General features: G+C 35.0%; 1 protein-coding gene across 1 annotated transcript in view; it reads left to right on the forward strand.

Moving 5' to 3' along the window:
• CWC27 (CWC27 spliceosome-associated protein homolog (S. cerevisiae)) overlaps nucleotides 1-22,019 on the forward strand; it is a 121,895-nt gene that overhangs the window by 84,839 nt on the left and 15,037 nt on the right. The window contains exons 13-15 of the mRNA XM_009895509.1: nucleotides 2,120-2,217; nucleotides 15,735-15,844; nucleotides 18,682-18,785. Of these exons, the coding sequence (XP_009893811.1) occupies nucleotides 2,120-2,217; nucleotides 15,735-15,844; nucleotides 18,682-18,785 (312 nt within the window). The remainder of the gene's footprint in view (nucleotides 1-2,119; nucleotides 2,218-15,734; nucleotides 15,845-18,681; nucleotides 18,786-22,019) is intronic.

A 22,019-nucleotide genomic window follows, 5' to 3' on the forward strand; every position in this document is an offset into this window, starting at 1 on the left:
ATGCCGGAACCCCTCAGTGTGTCTGATTTTGAGGTCCACTTTCAAAAGGATTGTGGAAATACTGCAGGGACTTCTGAAGTAGGCAGAAGTGATTAAAGGTAGAAGAACATTCCTTCCTTTAAAAAGAACTCTTAAAAAAGCATAAACTACTTAGTCTGCTAAAAAGTAACCTCTTTAGCATGCAGGCTTTTTGGATTACCTTTCTCATCAGCCCAACTTGGTAAAGTGAGCCTAGGACTGAAAAATGTAGAAAATGTGGAGTCTATAAGGAGCCAATACTGATCATAGAGGGAGCTTGGAAAAGTATTTTAAATTAGGCTGTCTAGGAATTAGGACCTTCTGTATTCTGTACAGGAACCTCTTTCCATTGGGAAAAAAAAAGGGGGAGCGGGAAGGGGGAGGGCTGGGGCAGAGGGGCCTGAGTAGTTGTCACTAGCTAGTTCATTCTTCTTTCCACAACAGCTTAAGGTAACTAAAAGAAAGCGTGTCCTTCTTACAGGAAAAATTCTGATGTGCTAGGCTCTGTTACTCATAAGTGCCATTTGTAACCCCCTCTTGCTGTGTTGCTGTCATTACATTCTGAGACTCCAAATATTTTAAACATGTAACTTTTATTGACATGTATGTTGTTCCAGCTGTACAACTTCTGTAAGAAGTGTTGCAGTATACCAGATTAGTGTTGTAATGCAGCTTCCTCACCATGCTATTCCCACTTTATATAAAAGCAATGGAGTTTACTTGGGTTAAAAATGTCTCTTTATCCTTCCCCTATGATTTTCATCTCAGGATAGAAAAGTAGAACTGTAGTCTTATGTCAAAGCTGTTCATCTGGCTTAGTCTAGCTTCTACCATGCTGTTGAAAATTAAGAGCTACTGCTGTAGTTGATTGTTTGAATACCTTTACAATGACAGTCTTCTTTTTCTGGTGTTTTGCACAAGCTCTTTATTTGTGCATACATACAAATGAAAATTAAGTTCAAAAGAAGTCATCATCCCACAATTCCAAGTCTTCGCTTAAAAAAGGCTGTTGTGTTGTGAGTAATGGTATTACAGATGAGAATTGAGGTATGTAGAGCAGCTGCAGGGAGACGTTTGCATGCCACATTCCTGCATTGTAATAATTTCTGCTATTCATTGACTATGATGAATACCAAATCAATGAGAACTTAATATTTTGGGGAAAAAAGTACAAAATACAGATTCTAACATGAGAAAAACTTGAGGCAGTTATTGTTCTTTTCCATTGGTAACCATTAGACTGGCACAAATGGGCACAAGCTGAAATTGAAGGAATTCCATTTAAACATACGAAGGAGCTTTTTTTTGCATTGAGGGAGGTCAAGCACTGGTCGCCCAGAGAGGTTGTGGAGTCTCCATCTTTGGATATTGAAAACCTGACTGGACCATGCTCTTGGCAACCTACTCTGGTGCTGCTTTGAGCAGGGAACCTGGATTTGCTGATCTTCAGAGGTCCCTTCCAGCCTGTGATTCTATGAATTCTATTTCATTTGATATTGTCATTGTCTTAATGACTTACAAATTTGGGGTTCTTCTTTCTGGTGTTATCACCTGATATTTTTTTTTTAACATTTGTAAAATTGAATGAATTTTCTCATGTAATAATTTACTCTTACATACATATCATGTCTTTGTCACTTACAACTACTACAGTAAGAACTATATTGCATGTCCATCTAAGAAATCCAGGATGCTAAGACTTATTACTTCAGTAAACGGAATTTTATAACACATGTAATATTTGTTTGGCAGTGCCTCTGTTGCAAATTCTATTTGTGTGGTTCTCATGATTAAATATTATAATGTTAAATTAAAAATACAAATGAGGGTTCTTTCTTTTATTATTCATGTCCTAGGTGTATTTCTAATGGGGTCTTAAAAGTAAGTAATCTGTTGTGTTCTTTTGTTGTCTCTGCTAATGAAAATATGAGCTTTCTTAGGTTCTAATTCATTTTTAAGCCATGTTCCTAGCATCAGTGAATCAGCACATTCCCTTTGTTTATATCAGAGATTTACTGCCCATTAACTTTGATGCTCTTTCTCCTGAGTGGATTTACATTCCCAGAATATTAAAATCTTGTAAATATTTTTTGCTTTGCAGTGAGGAGCTACGGAAAGAAGCACGACAGCTGAAACGTGAACTGCTGGAAGCAAAGCAGAAGAAAGAAGAAAGAGCTTTAAAACCCAAAGAAAAGGAAGGTAAGAGTATATTATAGCAGGTGGTGTGTAGATCTCCAGTTAACATTACAGTTTTAAAGTTTTTTAGTAGTTTTATGGTTCATGTGGATAAATGTGGAGACTATATTGATGAAATGTAGATTTTTTTTTTCCAAGAAAATTCGTTTTCCTTTGGAATGTTAGTAACGTAAGGATGCCAGTATATGAATAAATTGTATAGGTTATGTTCATTCTTTCAAACAAGGTAGTTTTGTCTTTCCAAACATTCTGTAGTTGCATCTGTGTAGTTGAGCAAGCTTCTGGGTTTGAAATATCATGCCATATGTTTTAATTCTGTGGTAGGGACATACCTGTTGTGACCTCTGGCTTGGAAAGCCGTCTTGACATTCCAACTTGGAAAGGTACTGAAGTGCAGATGGTTAACTCTGAACTCAAAACTACTGATTTCAAACTTTTGTGCATCTTATGGCACGCAAATTCAGGAGTCAGTTCCATGTTTATTTTCCATAAACCTTAGAAAAATGGGATCTTCAGATGCCCACTTCTTTTTCAGACAAATTTTATACTCTATTTCTTTACAAATATGCATAAATTGCTAAGTTTATAATAGTATGTAAGGTGCGTGTTGTAGTGCTGAACTGAAGGAAAAAAAGGGGCTGTTTTTTAAGTACTCTGGAGTTGCAAGACACATTTTTGGACTGGATTCTTGATCCAGTTCCAATACCATAAGAAATCTGGAAGAAAATATAAAATTATTCAGAAAATTTTCCAGATGACACACAATTTAGAAGAGTGGTAGAAAGTATAGTATCATTTTTACAAAAATTCATGGACACTCTTGATTAACAGGTGAGCTTTGTCAGCAGCCAGTTTGGCAAAATAACAGTATCTTGAACTCGTATATGAAACCTAACACGAAATTTTACAAAGTAGTGGCTCTGAAAAAGTTCTAGGAATCACGCTTAATCAGTGAATGAATATAAGCTCTCATTGGCAAGATAATGAATGCTGTCATTGGCCACGTAAAGACAGAACTGCAAGTAGAAGTGTAGAAAAGGTAAAGAGTAGTCCTTGTGTACATATATGATAAATTATATTGAATAGTGCCTTGTATGGCAGTTGTAATACTATCACTTAAACATTATCCCTGGTGCCAGTTACGTCAGAGGAAGTATTGTGGAGTAATTTGAGTAAGTCCATCTTTACGGTGACAGACTAAGGTAATATTTGGGCAATACTCATAGTTACTGCTATGGTACAGTTTCTAAGGATACTTTTTATTCAAGGAAAGGGAGCTTGTATACCAGGGTTGTTGGGTTTTTTACTTTCTTTGAAAGAAATAGCAGGTAGGACATAAACCTGTTGAAAATCTGGAGGCAGCAGCTAATGGTGAAAATAATCTTGAATAATCTTGGTTTTCCTTTTTGTGATTACTGTCAGAGCACAGGAACTGTTCCAGTACCTGTTGAGAAAGATATATGGCAGGAAAGAACTTATTCAACAAGTTCTTGGAGTACCTAACTAAAAATTCTAAAAATAAACATGTTCTAAAACTTAAGACAAAATGAAAAAGACATTAAATGAGTTGCAAATGGTGAAGGGCAAAATGATTAATGAAAATATAGTAACAGGAGGTGAATGAGCAAGAAGAGAGTTGGTTGCCTTTGGCTAAACAAAGAGGAAATAAGCATGAATGCTTGTTTTCACTCTGTCTTTAGCCCAGCAGTCAACTTTGATCATATGGTTTCATATGATCAGTGACATAAAAGGAAACATTCAGGTACAGAACAAGCAACTAGACATGAGTTAGATAAATTAGGTGCATTAAAATCATTTGAACCTGATGGCATTCACTGAAGCATATTAGGGAGTTGGATAAAGCAGTCCCAGAGACATTAAGATTAAAAAAACATTAACAAAGTGCTGTAAGAGAATTGTCTGTAATCAGACGGGAAAGCAAGATTCCTGGGAATCTGTTTATTAGTGGTCTGGAGAAAATTACGGATTACTAAATTTGCAGACTGAAAAATATATGGGACAGGGAAGGGGAAGAAACTTAGGTGCTAAGGTTGCATTTTCACATGTAGTTGTTAAAGTGAAGAGCTGAGTGGCTCACTCTCTTCTCTTCCACTAGTCCATGTTGGAGCTTTTACTGATCTGATTCAGTTTAAATTGGAATAAGTGTTCCTTTTTTTCTTTGGTAGGATAGTTTTGTGCTGGGTTGATAGATTGAGTCAGTTCATAGAAGCCAGGTCAAGGTAAACAAAATATGTATACCTTGGGAGATCAGGGAAGAAAGATTATTATAGTAAGTGGTTTGTATCTCTCACAAATTATGAGTTTCACAAACACGAGATGTTACATAGCGCTTAGGCACCTTAAAATCTAGGAAACATAATACGTAGAAAGTGAGAGCAAGTTGATAGTGCCATGCTACTGAAAAAGAGTAAAGTGTACAGTAAAATGTATTAAATGGTCTGATGTATGCAAGACAGACTCATTTTCTATTCAGCCTGAGCAGGTCTTCAGCCTGAATCCTTTGTCCAGTTTTGTCAATTGCATTTGAAAAAAAGATATGAGGCATCTTAAAGGAGCACAGAGGGGAGCTACAAAGGTGATTGATGATCTGGAAAGCATATTTGAAGACTGTAAGAACGGGGGCTTTTTATTTTAGAGGAGATGACTGTAAAAGGAGACACACTAATGATCATCAAGAATGTTAAATGCTACTACGGAGGAGAAATTATTCTATGTAATTGAGATAATAGCCTTTAATTGCACCTAAAGAGATTTAGGTTAAATGTTAGGGAAAACTTGCTAAAGATAAGTATTGGAATAGATGACCTACAAAGTGGAACTTTTCAATAGCAGATTAGGCAAATACTTCTTAGACTCGTGTAGAAAAGGTTGATCCTGCCTTTTGGGAGGCATGGGCTGTTTTTCAAGAATCTGTGAGGCACGACTTAATCAAAAGAAAGGTAAGATGTGACCTGGAAGAAAATCTTGATGGGGAGGAGAAACTAAGCATCTCGTTAATGGTGATAGTAGTTAGGTGGAAGCATTGCCAAACACATTGTATTTACCATCACTGTGAGTCTTTAAATCAGGCAGTTAAAATAAAGGCTTGGTTGTAGGTCTGCCAAAATAATTCAGTAAGGCAGTTCTCTCTTTGCACTTTGCTTTCTCTTCAAATAGCTTATTCTGGTATCTAGTAAGTTGTTTTGTCTATAGCCTGAAAAGAGAAAGTCAATGTCCTAGTTTCCGTTTTTGAGGAAGTCTTGTACAAAGAAATGTCATTCACGGTATGATCAAAGGAATGAAAAAGTTTTCTGATGGTAGAGAATCTCCCATTACAAAATCTGCACCTAAAAAAATGTAAAAAACTCAGGTTTTTTGTAAATGTAAATACCTCAGGCAGGTATTCAGCCATCTCTGGGCAAGCAGGGCTCCATCACGTGTAATGGTTACTTGGGAAGACAAAACACTGTAACTCCGAACATCCCCCCCTTCCTTCTTGTCCCAGCTTCCTATAATTAGCATGACATCACATGGTATGGAATATCTCTTTGGTCAGTTGGGGTCAGCTGTCCCAGCTGTGTCTTCTCCCAGCTTTTGGTGTACTCCCAGTCTACTCGCTGGCAGGGTAAAGGCCTGAAAAGGCCTTGACTGCTTTGCAATAACCAGAAACATCAGTGCATTATTGATATCATTCTCATCCCAAATCCAAAACAGAGCACTATACCAGCTGAAAAAGAAAGTCAACTTCATCCCAGCTGAAACCATGACAATTATTTAGTAAGGAAGTAGATTTTTTTAGTAAGTAAACTTACTGTCTAAATTTGTTTAGAAAGGAAGCTTTTTGCCTTTACGGAATGAAGTATTACAATAGCATATTCTATGCCTTGGGATGCTGGGTCCGCATTTGTGATGTGCAGGAAAAACTAGGATTCTAGAAACACATTTTCCATTTTTCAGGGAAAAGGAAAGTTTTTCGGTTTTCCTATTTAAAAGTAAATAAAATGTGTCAAAGTGTCAGCTACACAAGAATCCACCTGACATTCTAAAAAAATTAACACTTGATGATTAAATAACATGCTCAAATTATTTTTAATGCAAAAGTAATTAGGTGCTGAAACTATTTAATGTTTCCATGTTGGCAGCCTTTGTCTGACTTAGCTGATGTCATAAAGTATCAAAATGCTAGCAGCATCAACTGGCATTTGCTAAATATATCTTCCTATAACACTGTCTGTCTGATTAGTTACTATAATTTACATAAAATTTGTTAGTATGAAGTTTAAAATGGTCAGTTTTCACTTTTTGATTCTACCCACTGCATTTTAGAAATCAATCTCCAGATGTCCTTCACAAGCCTATCAATTTGTTGCCATTTGAATAGTACAGAATTTCGCACCTGTATGGAAAGAACAGGTACAGTTGCATGATAGGTACGTTTCTGGTAGAGAATGAAGGAACTTGCAGATTTCAAGACTACCTGGGCAAAGGTGAGATTTTAATAGGAATTCTAATTAAAAGGGTACATCTACATTAGTGTTTTACCACAGACCAGATGTGCACTTTTGGATAAAGCCATGCTGGAATATGCATTCCAGAACACACCTGATGAGCTCCAACTGGTAGTCTAAAATAGAACAACCCCCAAAATATATAGTGAGTGTATCAGGGCCCCAGCATAACATTTTAGCTCCTGTTTCATAGTGTTGTTGGTTAATGTGGAAGTAGCTAACGTTTTCCTTCCTTTTGTGAATTTCAGCATTGTAACTAGAGATGACTGGAAGACACAAAAGTGTTCCACAGCTAACTGCCTGAATTTTTAAAATGTTTGAGTCTGTTTGTACTTATGACAAAGCGTTTATTTTCACCATGGTTCACATGGAGCTAAAAGCAGTTTTCTGAAGTTTCCCTTTTTCACTCTAGCCAGGTACACGTATTTTTTCTTTAAAGTGTGTTACAACATTTCAGTTCTGAAGCATCAGCTTTGAAGAGGATACAGGTCAAAATTTAAAATATATGTTAGAAAGATTAAGTAGCAGCTTGTGACTGCTAACCTAATAATACTGCTGTATTGTAGCGATGTTGGAATAGTAATTTAAGAAGCATAATTTCATTGGCCAAAGGCCCTGAAACTTTCTTAATAGTATTAACTGAGAAAACACATGAAGTTGTAAGTATTTGTAAGTTTTTATAAAATTAGCATGGTGGTGTATCTTAAAATTCACTGTGTAATGTCACTTCAATATATTGTACTTTGGTTGCTGTGTTATCAAAATTGAAACAGGACTGAACATTTACACTGGATCTTACGACTATTGGAAGGACATTGTTAGAAAACTATGAATTTATTAATCATCAAGAAACAAAAGTAAGTGTCACTAAGTACTGGATACTAGTACAGGAAGTAGTAGACTGGAGGAGGGAAGAAAAGGTGTGGAAAAAGTCATTGAAAATAAATTGAGAGTCACGTTGGGATGTTAAAAGGTTATTTCCTTAGTATTAAGGAAAGTAATTTCATGCAGAAATTCATAAAATAAAGAAATTGGGAAAGCCACAATAGTGAGAGCTATTTAAGTTTTGTACTAGAAAACAAACTGAACATGAATTTACATTGTGATGTAGCTGTGATTGTGTGGTTGTTACTACAAAAGCATTAACTGTAAAGCACAGTTGTATCATTGCACTCCGTTCCAAGCGTTGTACCACCAAAAAAAGATACTGAACAACTGGATACAAATGGACAAAAAAAAAAATCCCAAACTAGCAGAAGACTAGGTGAACTAATTCATTAGTAGATACTTGAAGATATGTCTAATTTAGGCAGGGAGTGGGATGGAAGGGTGGAATCTAAACTATTTAAAGATGGTAGTAGGAAGGAACGAAGGATACCTTTACTGTGAAACAGCCATTCACAACTGAAGAATAAGAGAAGAGACTTTAGAAACACTTCAGTTTTAATATAATGAAATCTAATAGCAGTAAAACAGTGTTGTACTTGAGCAAGTAGTTTTGCCCTAAAGTTAAACACATTTATTATATCTCACTTAGTTCACTTAGTCATTTTTTTTGTTTACTGGCCTGAATTTTCATCAGTGCAGTAGAGCTGTCAACATGCAAGACAGTCTGCTAAATTTGTAACAGTTTACCTATTCCTTATATTCATTTACATATAGGAAATTGTGTATATTTAAAACAGTCTACTATGAGGAAATGAATGTGTATGTAGTAGGAGATTTTTCCATTGTTCTCTGCCTGTCCTCTTGGGGAATGTGGGATGGAGAGTGAGTTGTGTCATGCTGTATCAGGTATATCTATGCAGATGGTGCAGACACTTGCACAGTGTCTGCCTATGCTCTGAGCTGGCTGCGTTAGGAAAAAATGTTCGTTCAGAGACTGTGTAACTGCACTAATATGATTCTGTGCTTGATTAATAAACATTGTGTCTCAGCCCAAACTTGCAACTGTAGCAGGAGAAATTCACTGAAGACCACAGAACTGTGAGATTAAGGCTTAGGTCATACTGGACTTTTTGCAGTATCAGGGCTAATCCTGAGAGGATGCTACTGGATGGGTGACAGCACGACACATTGACTTTATATCCACTGGCACATCTTTATTAGTATTGGGATCGCATTTAGTATCACTACTTCAAACTGTTCATGTAACATATGCCTACCTAATTTTTTTCTGTATTCAGAGATTAGAGTGATTAAGGAGGATTGGGGAGTGAAAATTTAAGTGTTTACAGTGTTTCAAGAGGACAGAGAAAAAAACTAATTCCCTCTGTATATGTTTGATTATAACCAGCCTTCAAATTTATGAATAAGATTGTTGACTATGCCAGACTGCTGTCAAGACCTTACTTTAAATAAGATGTTTTTCATTTATGTGACATTTGCTGTAGTGATGCCAGAAATTACATCAAACACTATAATTTGAGTGCTGAATTACTTCAGCATTTTGAAGTACTTAATCAAATATTTGAAAAAGTTATACTTTTCAAAGTTCTGTAGTGTAAACCTGTGAATATACTTCAATGAAATTCACTTTAGACAAATACCTCTCCCCAGCTGTTTAATTATGTGTTGGTTTCAAATAGTAGTAGTATTCAAGAAGTAGTATTTTAATTTTTTCTCGTTAGAACATTTTTCTAAACTATCTGATAAACTGTGGATGATGGAATTTAATTGTCACACATACAATTCCAGAAAAGCTACAAAATACTACGAGCAGAGAAACCTAACAAGTCACGTAAAAACCAACATTCAAGTGTAAGAATTCTAAGGAGGCATGAATGAGCATGGGAATCAAACGATTGAAGTGTTTCGAAAACTCTCAAAATCTAGCAAGGATGACAATTTATGATTATGTTTTATTTCTGTTTTATTATTAAGTTTGGGTAATATCAGTGGCACTTAAAGATTTTAAGTCCTGTCTTACATGGAAAGATGCTTTCTTGAAGTCAGACTAACAGAATTGTGCACCTTTGAGAACATCAAGAAAACAACAAAATCCACATTCTGGGGGTTTGGGAATTATACAGCATAAATACATTAAGCATGAAGATTTTGGAGCATATACAGTATAGCTGCATTGTATCTAAGTATGCCTCTTGAATGTGTCGCTTTTGCAAACCTTTATGTTTTCTTCCACTGTTTACTTTTTTTTTTTTTTCTCATTTAATCTCATAATACCCAGGATCCCTATTCAGTCTATTTCCTGCTAAAATTAGTATTTTTTCTTCTTGTCTCTCTGTCTGCAAAAGAAAAGAGGACAAAAACCTCACTGTAAGCCAGCTTTGATTTTAGTAGTAGTCTTAAGCATGTGCTCAAAATCAACTGACATTAGGCAATTAAACACTTTTTAGACTGGGACTGTGTGCCTAAAACTTACAGAAGTTCAAAAAAGAGTCACTAGAAACTTCCAGTATTGTGTATTAAAGTTTACACTGTTTTACAAATCAGTGGGCTCTGTTCTTTCAAAGAACTGTTTTGAAGCTCTAGGAATTAATTCTAAGATGTTGTTATTTGAGCTGGCTAAATGGACTACTAAGTTTGTTCTAGAACTGTTGCTGTAGCAAACTGAAAGTCCAGTAGCCAAGTCAACCCTGGAAGCTCATTCAGTAAGCAACTCTATTCAGTTATTCACAGTTAGTAAATACTTCCTCTAACCTAACTTGTAAGCTAACAGTTGCTCTTCAGAAACTTAGGCCAGAGCTATAGTATCAGTAAGTGAATACTAGTTAAAGGTGCAAAGAAAGCCATAAGTATAATTAGTCCTAAACAAAAATATACTGGAGAGTACGTTATAAATTCTTTCAAGCATAACATTATTTCATATTGTATTTTCTGGTATATCCATTTTTATACTACTTTACAGTAAATTAATATTTTTATAACACAGTATTTAATGCTGGAAGAAAAATTTTTCCTGGATTCTGGAAGAACCATGTTATTTGTCTTAGATCTTAATTGTGTAAAGTGGCTTTATGTTCTCCATCTGTCACTTCTGAAAGGAATTCCATTTTAATTCATGAAATATTAAGGCATATCAGAATTTCTTTTGTAATTCAGAAGGGTTTTGTTTGTTTCTGAACAAAAATAGTTTTTCTTTTCAAGATTTGAATCTCATTAAAATTTTTAAAATCAGTACTGCATATCTCTATAATTCCAGAAGAATGCAATATAAACTGAATATTGATGAATAGCTGGAAGTGGAATGTACTGCACAAATACAGGAATGTGTTTTAGGCCTCTTATTTTAATGTACAAAAACATTCAGTCATAACTTCTTTTATTTCAAACAAGGAGTAGTCCAGGGTTTTTCAGGTTTTTTTTTTTCCCCTTTGGTATTTAGTCCAGCTATACCATTAATTTCTTGACCTTCCTGTTCAGTAGGTCTTTTATCATATGAAATGTGTTGTCTGAGTTGCTAAAGAATGAATTTGAAATACTGATGAGAGTTAAGGGGTCCACCACATTTGAAACATATACAAATCCTGCTAAATAAACTGAGTTGCCCTTCAATACAGATTTTTTTTGTACACTCTCCTCATTATCTTGCCTTGGTTCTGCATGAACTCACGATTATATATGCAAAGTGCATTACAAGAGTCAGTGGGATTACTTTTGTGAAGTTCAGCATATCAGGAATGTTTTGTAATGTAAAATACTTCACTTTTGTAAACATCGTTATGCTAGCTGTACCTCATCAAAGAAAAAAACATAAAGCAAAATTCTTTCATTGATCCTTGTCAGTACTGTAGACTCTATTTCTTTTTTATGGTGATATTAAACCTTCAGAAACAGCATGTATTTTTCTGTCACAATATGTATTGTGTGTTTCTTGAAGATTAGTGTGTTTCTGGTAATACTTTCAGCAAATCAAACTGGTTCTTTTTGCAACAAATGTTTTATGTACAGCTTCGTTATCCCTTTCTTAAAAAGGAAACAAAATCTCTAGTTTTATAGAGATTCAACCTCCCTTATTACAAGGACAGTCATTATTGCAAAGTTTGTCAAGAGTGATCCAAATACTAAAATGATAATATAACAAAGTTCGTACTGTGGAACATTGTGTGCATACTGTCAGAAATACATTCGTTTCAAATTGTACCTTATCTGTGCCACAACTGGTGTACATGGTAAGCCAATGTTACCCCACCTGTGATGTTAGAAATGAAGCCCAGTCATTAAGGCCGATATGAATGTCAGCATAAGCAGTGGTGGCACTTTTCTGATCTAGCACAGTCAGCAGGCCTAGAACTCATACCTCTTGGTTTTCATGAAGCAGAAGATAAAATTCAGTTGCAGTTTCTGAAATAGAGCATGTCTGATGCGACTTTTGTAGAGTGTTTATTATGCTATTAAATTTACCAGATGCTTTAGGAATTAAGCTTAAAATTACTTTATCAAGCTTTCTCTCTGCTCCACTTTTTATTTAGGGATTGATCCAAAACTATCCAGATTGCCATTCAGTTCAGTTCAATATCCTTGGATCAAGTTCTTATGTCTTTGTTATACTACTTCACTTTTGTAGTGAAAAACTGACATCATTTGAACTGTTCCTAATTTAAGTGTGAGCAAAATAAACCCTTCTGTATTTTTTTTAAATCAATCTCTTCCTTTCTGGTTTAAAGACTTCTGAATCTCCTTCTTAGTTTCAGGCTATCATTGGAAACCATGTCCAAAAACCAAAGTTTTAGGTTAGATTACACCGTCAGGTTGGCATCTGTTACTCCTTAAAGGAACATTTCAGGATAGAAGAATCTATCTAAAAGAAAATAAATTGCTAAAATGCTAAAGTTTTTGTCACAGTAAGATGAAGGTTCTCTTGGCAGGAACTCAAACTAGCAGAAGTAAGTAGCAATGTACTTAGAAATTCTGTTAAAAGCACACTAAAGTGTATTTTCAATAAGGAAGGTTGTCTTTTTCTTTTTTCTTTTTTTTTCCTTCACCTTCCTTACTATCAGAATGTACACAGCAGCTTGTTCAAACTAAGGCAAAAATCTTTCTTTGCCTGATGCTATTTACACTTTGTGATGAGAAGCCTTTAGGGCACAAGTGTGCAAAATCCCTGTAACTTAAACTACCATCTTCTGCATCCAGTGATACTTACATAAGGCATTACTTGTTATTTCACTGCTGTGCATCCGTATCACATTTCATTCATTTTTGTCTGAATAAATCCTCTTAGATTAAGGAGTTTGTAGCTTAAGTATTTTAATACAAATATGATGATCCTTATACTTCTGCTGGATCAGCAAGGTGGACCTAAGTTTGTCAAGCTTGTTGTGAAGGTCAAGTCTATCATACAGTGCTGTGGTTCTTCTTTTTTCCAGCTCTAATGTAAAAGATTTGGAGGGGCTCTGGGATGCTGACTGGGAGAAACGAAGTAGTAGCCAGCAACCTATTTTTACATTTTAAAAGGGTTTTATATTTTAAAAGGATTCTTCCCACCAACAAATCTCTCTTCCGGATGTTTTCTTTTGCTTGCTAATTACCTGAGTTTATTCATGCAGACACAAATAATTTTATCAAAGAATTTCTACTTATCAAAACTGAATATTTTATTTATATTACAAAATAGACATAGTTTCTGGTTTTGAAATGATTGTTTGGAGTTTTCAGAAGTTTTAAAATGTGTTAGAAACCCATTGACTTAGGTGGACTGAAATCCTTCCTGTTGCATTACTTGCTTTTACTGTGGAGTAATAGGTTGTAAGATCTCATGGAGAAATACAAGCATGTCTTTAACTCATTTTAATGGAAGGTGGAGAAATATGATGCATACAAGTGCATAACTGTTTTGGTTGACTCACTCTGAAGTTAGTTTAGGTGGATCTGATTATCTTTTGTCTGACTTATGAAAAGGCTTTCCTAGGAAGCAGAGAGAATGAAGTTGAGGAGTAGAAAAACTCTGACAGACAAAGACCCAAGAAAAGAATAATCTCAAGAGAAGGCTTAAACTGAAATTTAAATTATGTTAACAGTAAGTGACAACCATATAAGTGTGATAAAACACACAACTGCAGGGAAATTTAACCTATTTGTATGAGAATTATATTTGAGCTGCACTGGATTAAACTAAAATCTTAGTCAAAAGACAGGTATGACTAAGGATCACATCTTCTTTAAATTCAGCATATATATATATCAAGGTTTGGATCACAGGTTTAAATGTTAATGGCCAGCTTCACACTAGCATTTTCATAAGTTTTCAAGAACACTCTTCTCAGTTATTTTGCTTGTCATAGATGGGCAATTATACTTATCATTGGGTAAAGCACCCCTTTAGGTAAATGTCAACTGAAAGGTTGTTTTCTATAAGAAAGCAGGTGTTTTTGTAGTTCAAGTTATTTATCTAGAGGCTATATGTTAGTAAAATAAGGCAGTATGTTGTTTCCACACAGTCAACAAGTTTGATTGGATACATGCATTTATGCAAAAACTAGTGTTTTGTCTTCACAAGGGGTTGGTCTTGAATTAAGAATGTCGTTTTTTATTAGTAGAAGAAACTGAGGTGATAGGGGGAAAGATGGAGCTGAGACATTAGGATTTGTAGTTTTATACTGTACTTTGTTATTCTTTTCAGTTCAGCTGAAATTATGCTGCATGGAATTTTATGGCAGATTTGATTTCATTCATTCAGCTGTTTAATCATCCCTAAATGTCTGTCTTTATGCATTTATCTTTTTTGCTCATTCTAGAAGATGGCTTTTTTCTTTCTTTGTCTTGCTGGTACCTGTAGTCCTCTCTTCTTCATTATATCCAGCATGTGAACTGGAAAACAGGAAAAAAACATCGCTGAATGATACTATGTATGTTTGATTGTTTTTCCTTATATTCTTTAAATACATACATGCAACATATAAATGAGGATAAAAAGGTAATAAGAGATTTTATTTGTAGAAATATATAAGCGAATAATTCATATGCAGGTATACCATTACAAATTTATTTCTTCTTATTATGAAATGCTATGTTTATAAACTTTATAGAAAACTTCAGGTGAGAGAGAAATTTAGTTTGGAATCATCAATTTTTTCTGTATAGCTGTCAACAGTCATCTAAAAAAAAACCTGATACGAGGTTTGATTTAGATTTACAGTTGATCAGGCTGTATATCCTGAAATTTTTTGAAACAATTTCCTCCGTAATTTTTTTCTGTTCATGGTTTGCAATGGACATCTAGAGGTTTTATTCTTATGTTCCGTATCAGGAATAACAATTCTGTAAATTTGTCTAAATAAATTTCAAGTATACTAAATGAATATGTGAAATGTCTTAATGCTATTCAAGAGGAAGAAAATGTGAAAGGATGGTGTTGATGAATTTTCAAATTGAGATTTTGTCCTGATAAATTATTAATTTGCCATGTCCCTGGATATTCTGCAGAGAAGAAACTGTTGAAAAAAGACAAAGGAGAGTAGCTGTTGACTAGTCCAGATACTACTTTGTTAGTACAGAGGTTTCTTCCTGATTGACAAGATGGACTCTATTTAAAATTAAAACATTGTGGGTTTTTCCCTGTTGCAAGATCAAGGATTTCATTTGTGGCTACTTCAGCTTACAAAACAGGAAAACTGCGAAATTGTCTATAGGCAATATTTGTCTATATTTGTCTACTCTAACAAATAGTCACAGGATATTAATACACATAACATTTCAGCAGCTCCAAGAAAGATCTTCTGAAATGAAGGTAAGCTTGTAAAAGAAATTTCAACAGTTTTCATTTCTCACCTTAACATCAGAGTTTTTATTTCTGTTACCCTGCTTTCCCTGGCTCCATAGTAAAATAAAATTGAAGCAAAAATTTTTGGACTCGTGGTCTGCCCAGTACAGTGTTGTGTTTTTCATTTCAGCAAGTAGCAAATCATTCTACTTGCTGAGAAAGCAGTAAAACTGAAACAATTTATGGAAGTCTTTCGCTTGATGTTCCAGAAGTCACAAACGATCTCCAAAATGATACTAAATCATAAAACCAAATTTAATTTGTTTAACCAAATATGTTTCCTTATTCAGAAGAGGAATCTGCTCCAAACAGTGTTGTTGAAGAATACCTTCAAGAGAAGAGAAAATATGAAGACAAACGGAAGCAGCAGCCAAAGAAAGGAGCTTCTCGTGAAGATCAGGTAATAGTTAGACAACCTGGGGAAAAAAAAATCCAGAAAAAGTTCTGGAAATGTTTCTCTCTTCATTTGTGTAAGAATAAAGTTTAAAATCTGTTGTTTCATTTTTCATTAAAGAATCTTTTTATTTATACAAATATATGTATTCTTCAATCCCCTATTTGATTACCCAGGTAGACAGGTAAGTGAGTGTGTTTGAAAGTGATATCAGTTTAGTCACTAAAATCTTCCAACAGGAAATGCTGCCCACGCAAAGGTATCCTTGACTGCATTTACAAGAGTTTTGCATTTCTATACAGTGCTTTTCTTGGCTCTCCAGCTTGCCATAAGATAAAACTAGGACAGAAGTTTGCATACTTGGCATCTGTCCAAGCTGGGTTTTTTTAACATTTTAAATTGTTTTAAAGAGATTAAATTTATCCACATCATGAACAGAAGTAGTTTTTAACTGCACTGTAAAAAGAAAACCCTTTATAAATATAATGAAAAATATTTTTCAAAAGGAGTTAGGATGTATATAGAATTTAGTATGCAAATATAAGCAAAGTAATTTTTGATCTAAATACTTTTTTTTTTCTAAAATAGGAAACTTTGAAACTGTTGAGTATATGAAATTGCATGTGAAGTGGAAAATACCATTAACTTAAAATCTGTGCAGTACATCAAAAGCATTGGTTTATAAATGCATGTCAATTTAGCTACGAAGATGTTCATAATCAACTGTTGAAGCTAGAACAGATTGGAAAGTTGAGGCTTAGTAACTTCAAAGCAGCGGTTGGCAAACCTTTATACATGCGGCAAGCTGATTTAGCTCTACACTAAGAAGTTTATGGAAACTTTGTACATTGAAAAGCCCATTAACTTTGAATCAAAGAGTACAAAAGCTCCGTTGGCAGTGTGGATCAAGGGACTTAAAACCACTTCTAATTAATTTATATTAGCCCTGTCCTGGACATCGTAGGAAAACAAGATGAGATGACAGGGATGTATATTTTAGTAGATCTTAATTTTTATTTATGTAACCCTGCTAGGAACTATTCAACAATAATTAATCAAGTTCTTTGTAATGCATTTAACTTGTGGAGAGATTCCTCTAACCTTGCATCCCTCCTACCTGCTCCTACAGCACAATACCATTTTCCATCCTCTGTACAAGAGTTAAAGAAGAGGGGGAAAGGTATGTGTCTCCTTACAATACTAGATATTGGAAGTCCTAACCTCATAATTCCACAAGGGTCAGTCGATAAAGTTATTTGATCCACAGTATGGCATCTAATCACTTGCTGCAGAAATGCCTACTAAGATATTTTAAAGTTATTTCTATCAGCAGGTTTATTCACACGAATGCTGGCACCACAGAAAACTAGACAAGACACAAGGAATGTGGCTTTGGTTGGTCAGAATTTCACATAAAAAGGGCTAGTTTGTTTTCTTCTGATGGCCTAGGCAGAGGTGTGCTGTCTCAGATGTTGCAAGTACAGGGTTTGTTTGCAATAGTATGGAAAGCTATAGAACTCGAATGATTTGCAGGCCCAAATGTCTTTGAAATTTTCCTCTCTCCCATCTTAAACAGAAGATTAAACAGAAAATAAAGAAAATAAATGCAAAACCCCCTCCAAAACCTGCCTTTGGCAGTGCTAAAATATGTTTTTGAAAGAATTCAAAAGCCAGGAAACTCCTAAAGTTAAGATTGCTCCCAGAAGGAAATTTGATTCCAGTGAACACTTCTGGTATTTCCTATTTCTGTTTTCTATTCTTGTTTAGTTTTTATTCTTTTAAATTTGAAAAACTTGACCAAACAAAACTAAACAGCCATACAGAGGTGTTTTACAACATAGGTGGCCAACCTATCACCTAAAGATCAAGTGTAGCCTGCCACATAAATTCAGTCAAGCGCTTATTCCCTGATGCTTTCCTTTCCAGGAATGTCTCAAATAGCAGCAAGAAATAAGCAGTGGGCTGTGCAAATTATTCTTATGGTGTGCCCTTTTTTTGAAAGGACCCCTCTCCCATCACAAGGCTCAGGCATACAATTCTTGTATAATCAAAATCTTATTCCAGGTGATCAGAAACAAGACCTGTGGTTTTATTTTCAGGTGTCACCTGAGATTTGGTCACTTCATTGTAGCTGAAAGACTGGGCAATGTTAGCTGGAGAATAAAATACCAAATATAAATAAGTGTGAGCTTAATGTATGCAGCCTAAGAACTTGTATCTGTAGAATTAATTAAGGTGGTTCATTGCATTTGAGTCAAAAGCTTTGAATTTTTTTAAATGTTGGTACATAATTTAAAAGATCAGCAATTTAAAGTAAGTAGATATCAATCAAACCGGGTCTTCAAAACTTGAATAATTTTTAATTTATACAATGGATTGCTTTATGACAACAAAATAGCAGGTTCATACAGTACAATTTGTTGTCAGCAGTCAGTGTCATTTAATCAGCTGTTTTATTCTGTAAGTAGCCACAAGTTTTTGTTCCTTAAATATGCATTTTGATTTCACCAGATGTCCAGTCAAGTGTTCTTGCACACCTGCGGGGTGCCCTCCCTGCTTGCTTTTGCTGCCTCAGCATTGCTTACTCATTCTTGCTTGTTCTCTCGATGGGCACTCTCAATGCATTCTTGCTCTCTCGCTCCCCAGCCCCACTCTCCCTGCCCCTGATTCTCTCCTTTGCCTCTCTACAGTGTTTCTTTCAAATTCATAGGAAAGATCTCTCTTCCATCTCATTGCACGATTTCTCAAAAGAAGAATAATAATAATAGTTTAAAGATGCTGTATATGCCTGTTGTTGTGTGTAAGTATATATAACTTCTCTACAACCATGTATTTAATTTCAGACACTGGCACTGTTGGACCGATTTAAATCAAAGTTAACCCAGGCAATTGAAGAAACTCCTGAAAACGAGGTTTCTGAACCTGAAGTAGATAATGACGAAGGATGGTAAGTTTTTTTGGATTTGGATTTCTGTGTTTACTGCTGGAAATCCTACTGCACTAACATAGTCTCCCTGTTAAGCATAAATTTAAGGAGTAGCAGAAACACCAAATGTGAAGACAGCTGCTGCAGCAGGAGTCAGCTAAAATTTACTGATTTAGCACTGTTGAAAATAAGGTGAGAGAGTAGAAGACATTTTGCTTTGTGTAGTTTTAAGTCCTACTAAAACTCTGTGTTGGGGGTGGTAAGTATTGTAAAGACTGATGGGTGAGATGAAGATAGACTGATAGACTCATCTGAAGTGTGTGGTGACCCCAAGGGAGCAGGATAGCACTGGAATTGGTAAAGCACTGCAGAAGTTATTACATCAACGCCTCCCGGTCAAGGAAGCAACTTGTACCATGTTGTCTCATGTTCATCTTCCATCCCAAGAACCCACCTTAGGTAGGGATGGGGATAAAAATCGATATGATTTGAAGTGGGATCTTGAAGTCCTAGATTACAATCTGTTGGATATTAATAAAAATAGCTGCAGAAAATGTAGGAAAAAGGCAAAAAAAGGTAGCAAAAATATCTTGTAGGGACAGGTCATTTTTTTTAATAAGGCAAACAATATAGCTGGTCTAATAAAATAGACTGTCTCTGCCTACAACTTTTTCCTGAGTTGTAGGTGTAAGCCATCACAGCTACAGCAAAACTACCACTAAAATAGAAACTTTAACAAAGTTCTTGGTGAGTGTTTTAAGACAACCGATATTTCTGTATCTCAGATAATTTTGAGTTTCCAAGTGAAAATATGTCAGGTGTACCCTTATGATCTTCCTGAAGGCTCCCTTCCTGTGAGAGAGAAACCAATAAGATACCTACCTGCCCCAAAATCTCCAAACTACCACCAGTAACTAGACCTGAAAAAAACTGAATTACATTAAGGAAAAACACTAAAATATCCGAATGTACATTAGACACCCTTTTTAAATCAAAAATAAATGGTGTAACTAAATGTGATTTAAGCATCCTGCGTCTGTTTTGAGAGGACTTATACAAAACTGTAAGATAACCATGTTAATGAAGTTTTTCTCAGATGAGAAGACAGTTAGCATTGGTAGGAAGTGCAGACTGTCTAAATAACTTAGTGATTTTTACTGTTGTTCTACAAATGAAAAAGATGTGCATACTGAAGTGAGAAAAGACACCATAAAAAAGACTGTCAGGGAAGATAATATATGGAAGGAAAAATTATTTTTACATCTTAATTCACATTTTTTTTCCACACGTTGATTAATAAAATTCTTCAACTATCCGTAAGTTAGACATCAAGTTACAGTAAGCTATATTATAAAAATATTTGGGTTTTTATATAATGAATCATAATATAGTAAGACTATTTGAAGATGCATTCCATAAAAATAAAAAAAAAATAAATTGCAGTTCATGAAAGGTAAGCTGAATTGCAAATTCTGAGACCAGTTGTGCTGATGAGACTGAAATTTTAGATCACTTTTCAATAATTTTCCTTCGTTGTTTGTATCATATACATGATGAATCATTGCATATATTTTAACTTAGTAAGATAAAGCTACACAGATTCTGCAGCTTTACCTTCACACCTTCTTGCTTTTCACTGAATCAAGCTGAGACCTCACAAGGGATATTCTAGGATTTGCAGAAAACTTCAGACACATGCACTGGTAGAAAGACTAACACCAGTAGTATAGCACTTAGTGTAGAATTTTTGCAGTTTGTAAAACAACATGTTTACATAAGCAGTGTGTAATGAGTGCATTTATTTTTTTAGTGTTTCTTTGTAGGCATTAGTGTAGTCTGCTTTCATCTTAACACATACCTTGGCATTCTCATCACTGAAAATGCGCTTAAGTATTACTAAGTAGGCTATTAAAAATCCTGTGATTCTTTCAAATAATAGCAATTCAAACATTTTGCGTATTACGTTGTTGATTATATTCTTTTTTCCTTCTATTTTTTTTTCCAAGGAAGAACTGAGCATTCCTCATAGCTTCAGAATCTAACCAAACCCTCTCTGTCTCTCTTGCTCTCTCGTTATTTATTTATTTTTGTACCTAAGAAGAACGGAACATGGTATTTTAAAATGCAGGTTAGGCTTCTGAAGTGTATGTTTTCTTCCTACTTTTAATGTTAATTCCATTATCTGGAAATACAGCTTTGCTTTCGTTGCGTATATTCTTTGGGTATTTTAACAGATAGATCAAAACACAAGCATCTTGGCTTTGGATTATTGTTTTTGAAACAATAGAGAAAATAATTTCCCAAATCTTGCCCATTTCAGGATAGCTCTTATTACTAACTTGCTATTATTGTGAGTTTTTCCTTGTCACTATCTGTTTAGTTGCTTCTTCAAACCACATAGTCTTCCTTTATTATGTCTTTTCTTAGCTCACGCTCTTTGAGGATGAGGGATAACATACACCATAAATTTTGAGGTCCTAGAATTTCACTGATATTTTGAGATCCTTCTGAGCTACCAATATACTTCTACGTTCTCCCAGAATTATAGAATAGACTATTTCAGTTGGAAGGGACCTACGGTGATCAACCTGAACAATTCAGGGCTGACTAAGTTAAAGCATGTTATTCAGAGTGTGCAAGGCCAGGTTGGACGGGGCTTCGAGCAACCTGGTCTAGTGGAAGGTGTCCCTGCCCATGGCAGGGCAGGTGGAACTAGATGATCTTTACAGTCCCTTCCAACTCTAACCTTTCTATGATTCTACGGTATTATGATTAAGGGCATTGTCCAGCCACCTCTTAAACACTGACAGTCTTAGGGCATCAACAACTTACTTATCTAAGAAGGTTGTTCCAGTGCTTGACCACGCTTTTGGTAAAGAAATGTTTCCTAATGTCCAGTCTAAACCTCCCTAATTCAGCCTTTCCATGAGCCTGAAGGACTGGTCTTGATGTCTGATGTTTTCTTGTCCCTGTAATATAACTGGTCTTTTAAAGACTTTTATTGAGTCCAATCACTATCTTTCCTGTTCCTTTCTGAGTATCTACTGGCATCTAATTGGTGATAATTCTTTTCTGTGTAAGTAATTCATACTGAATGAAGAAGAGTGTTGCAATTTCAGATTAGGAAGTTGTATTTTTGTTCAGAAAATAATGTTGTATTCAGAATTGCACTACAATGAAGTCTTAGAATAATATGCAACTACGTATTAAACTAATAATTAACATCATATTATTAATTTTGCAGCACAGTAAATG

Source organism: Charadrius vociferus, unplaced genomic scaffold (genome assembly GCF_000708025.1).
Source record: "Charadrius vociferus isolate BGI_N301 unplaced genomic scaffold, ASM70802v2 scaffold581, whole genome shotgun sequence".
Taxonomy (NCBI): Eukaryota; Metazoa; Chordata; class Aves; order Charadriiformes; family Charadriidae; genus Charadrius; species Charadrius vociferus.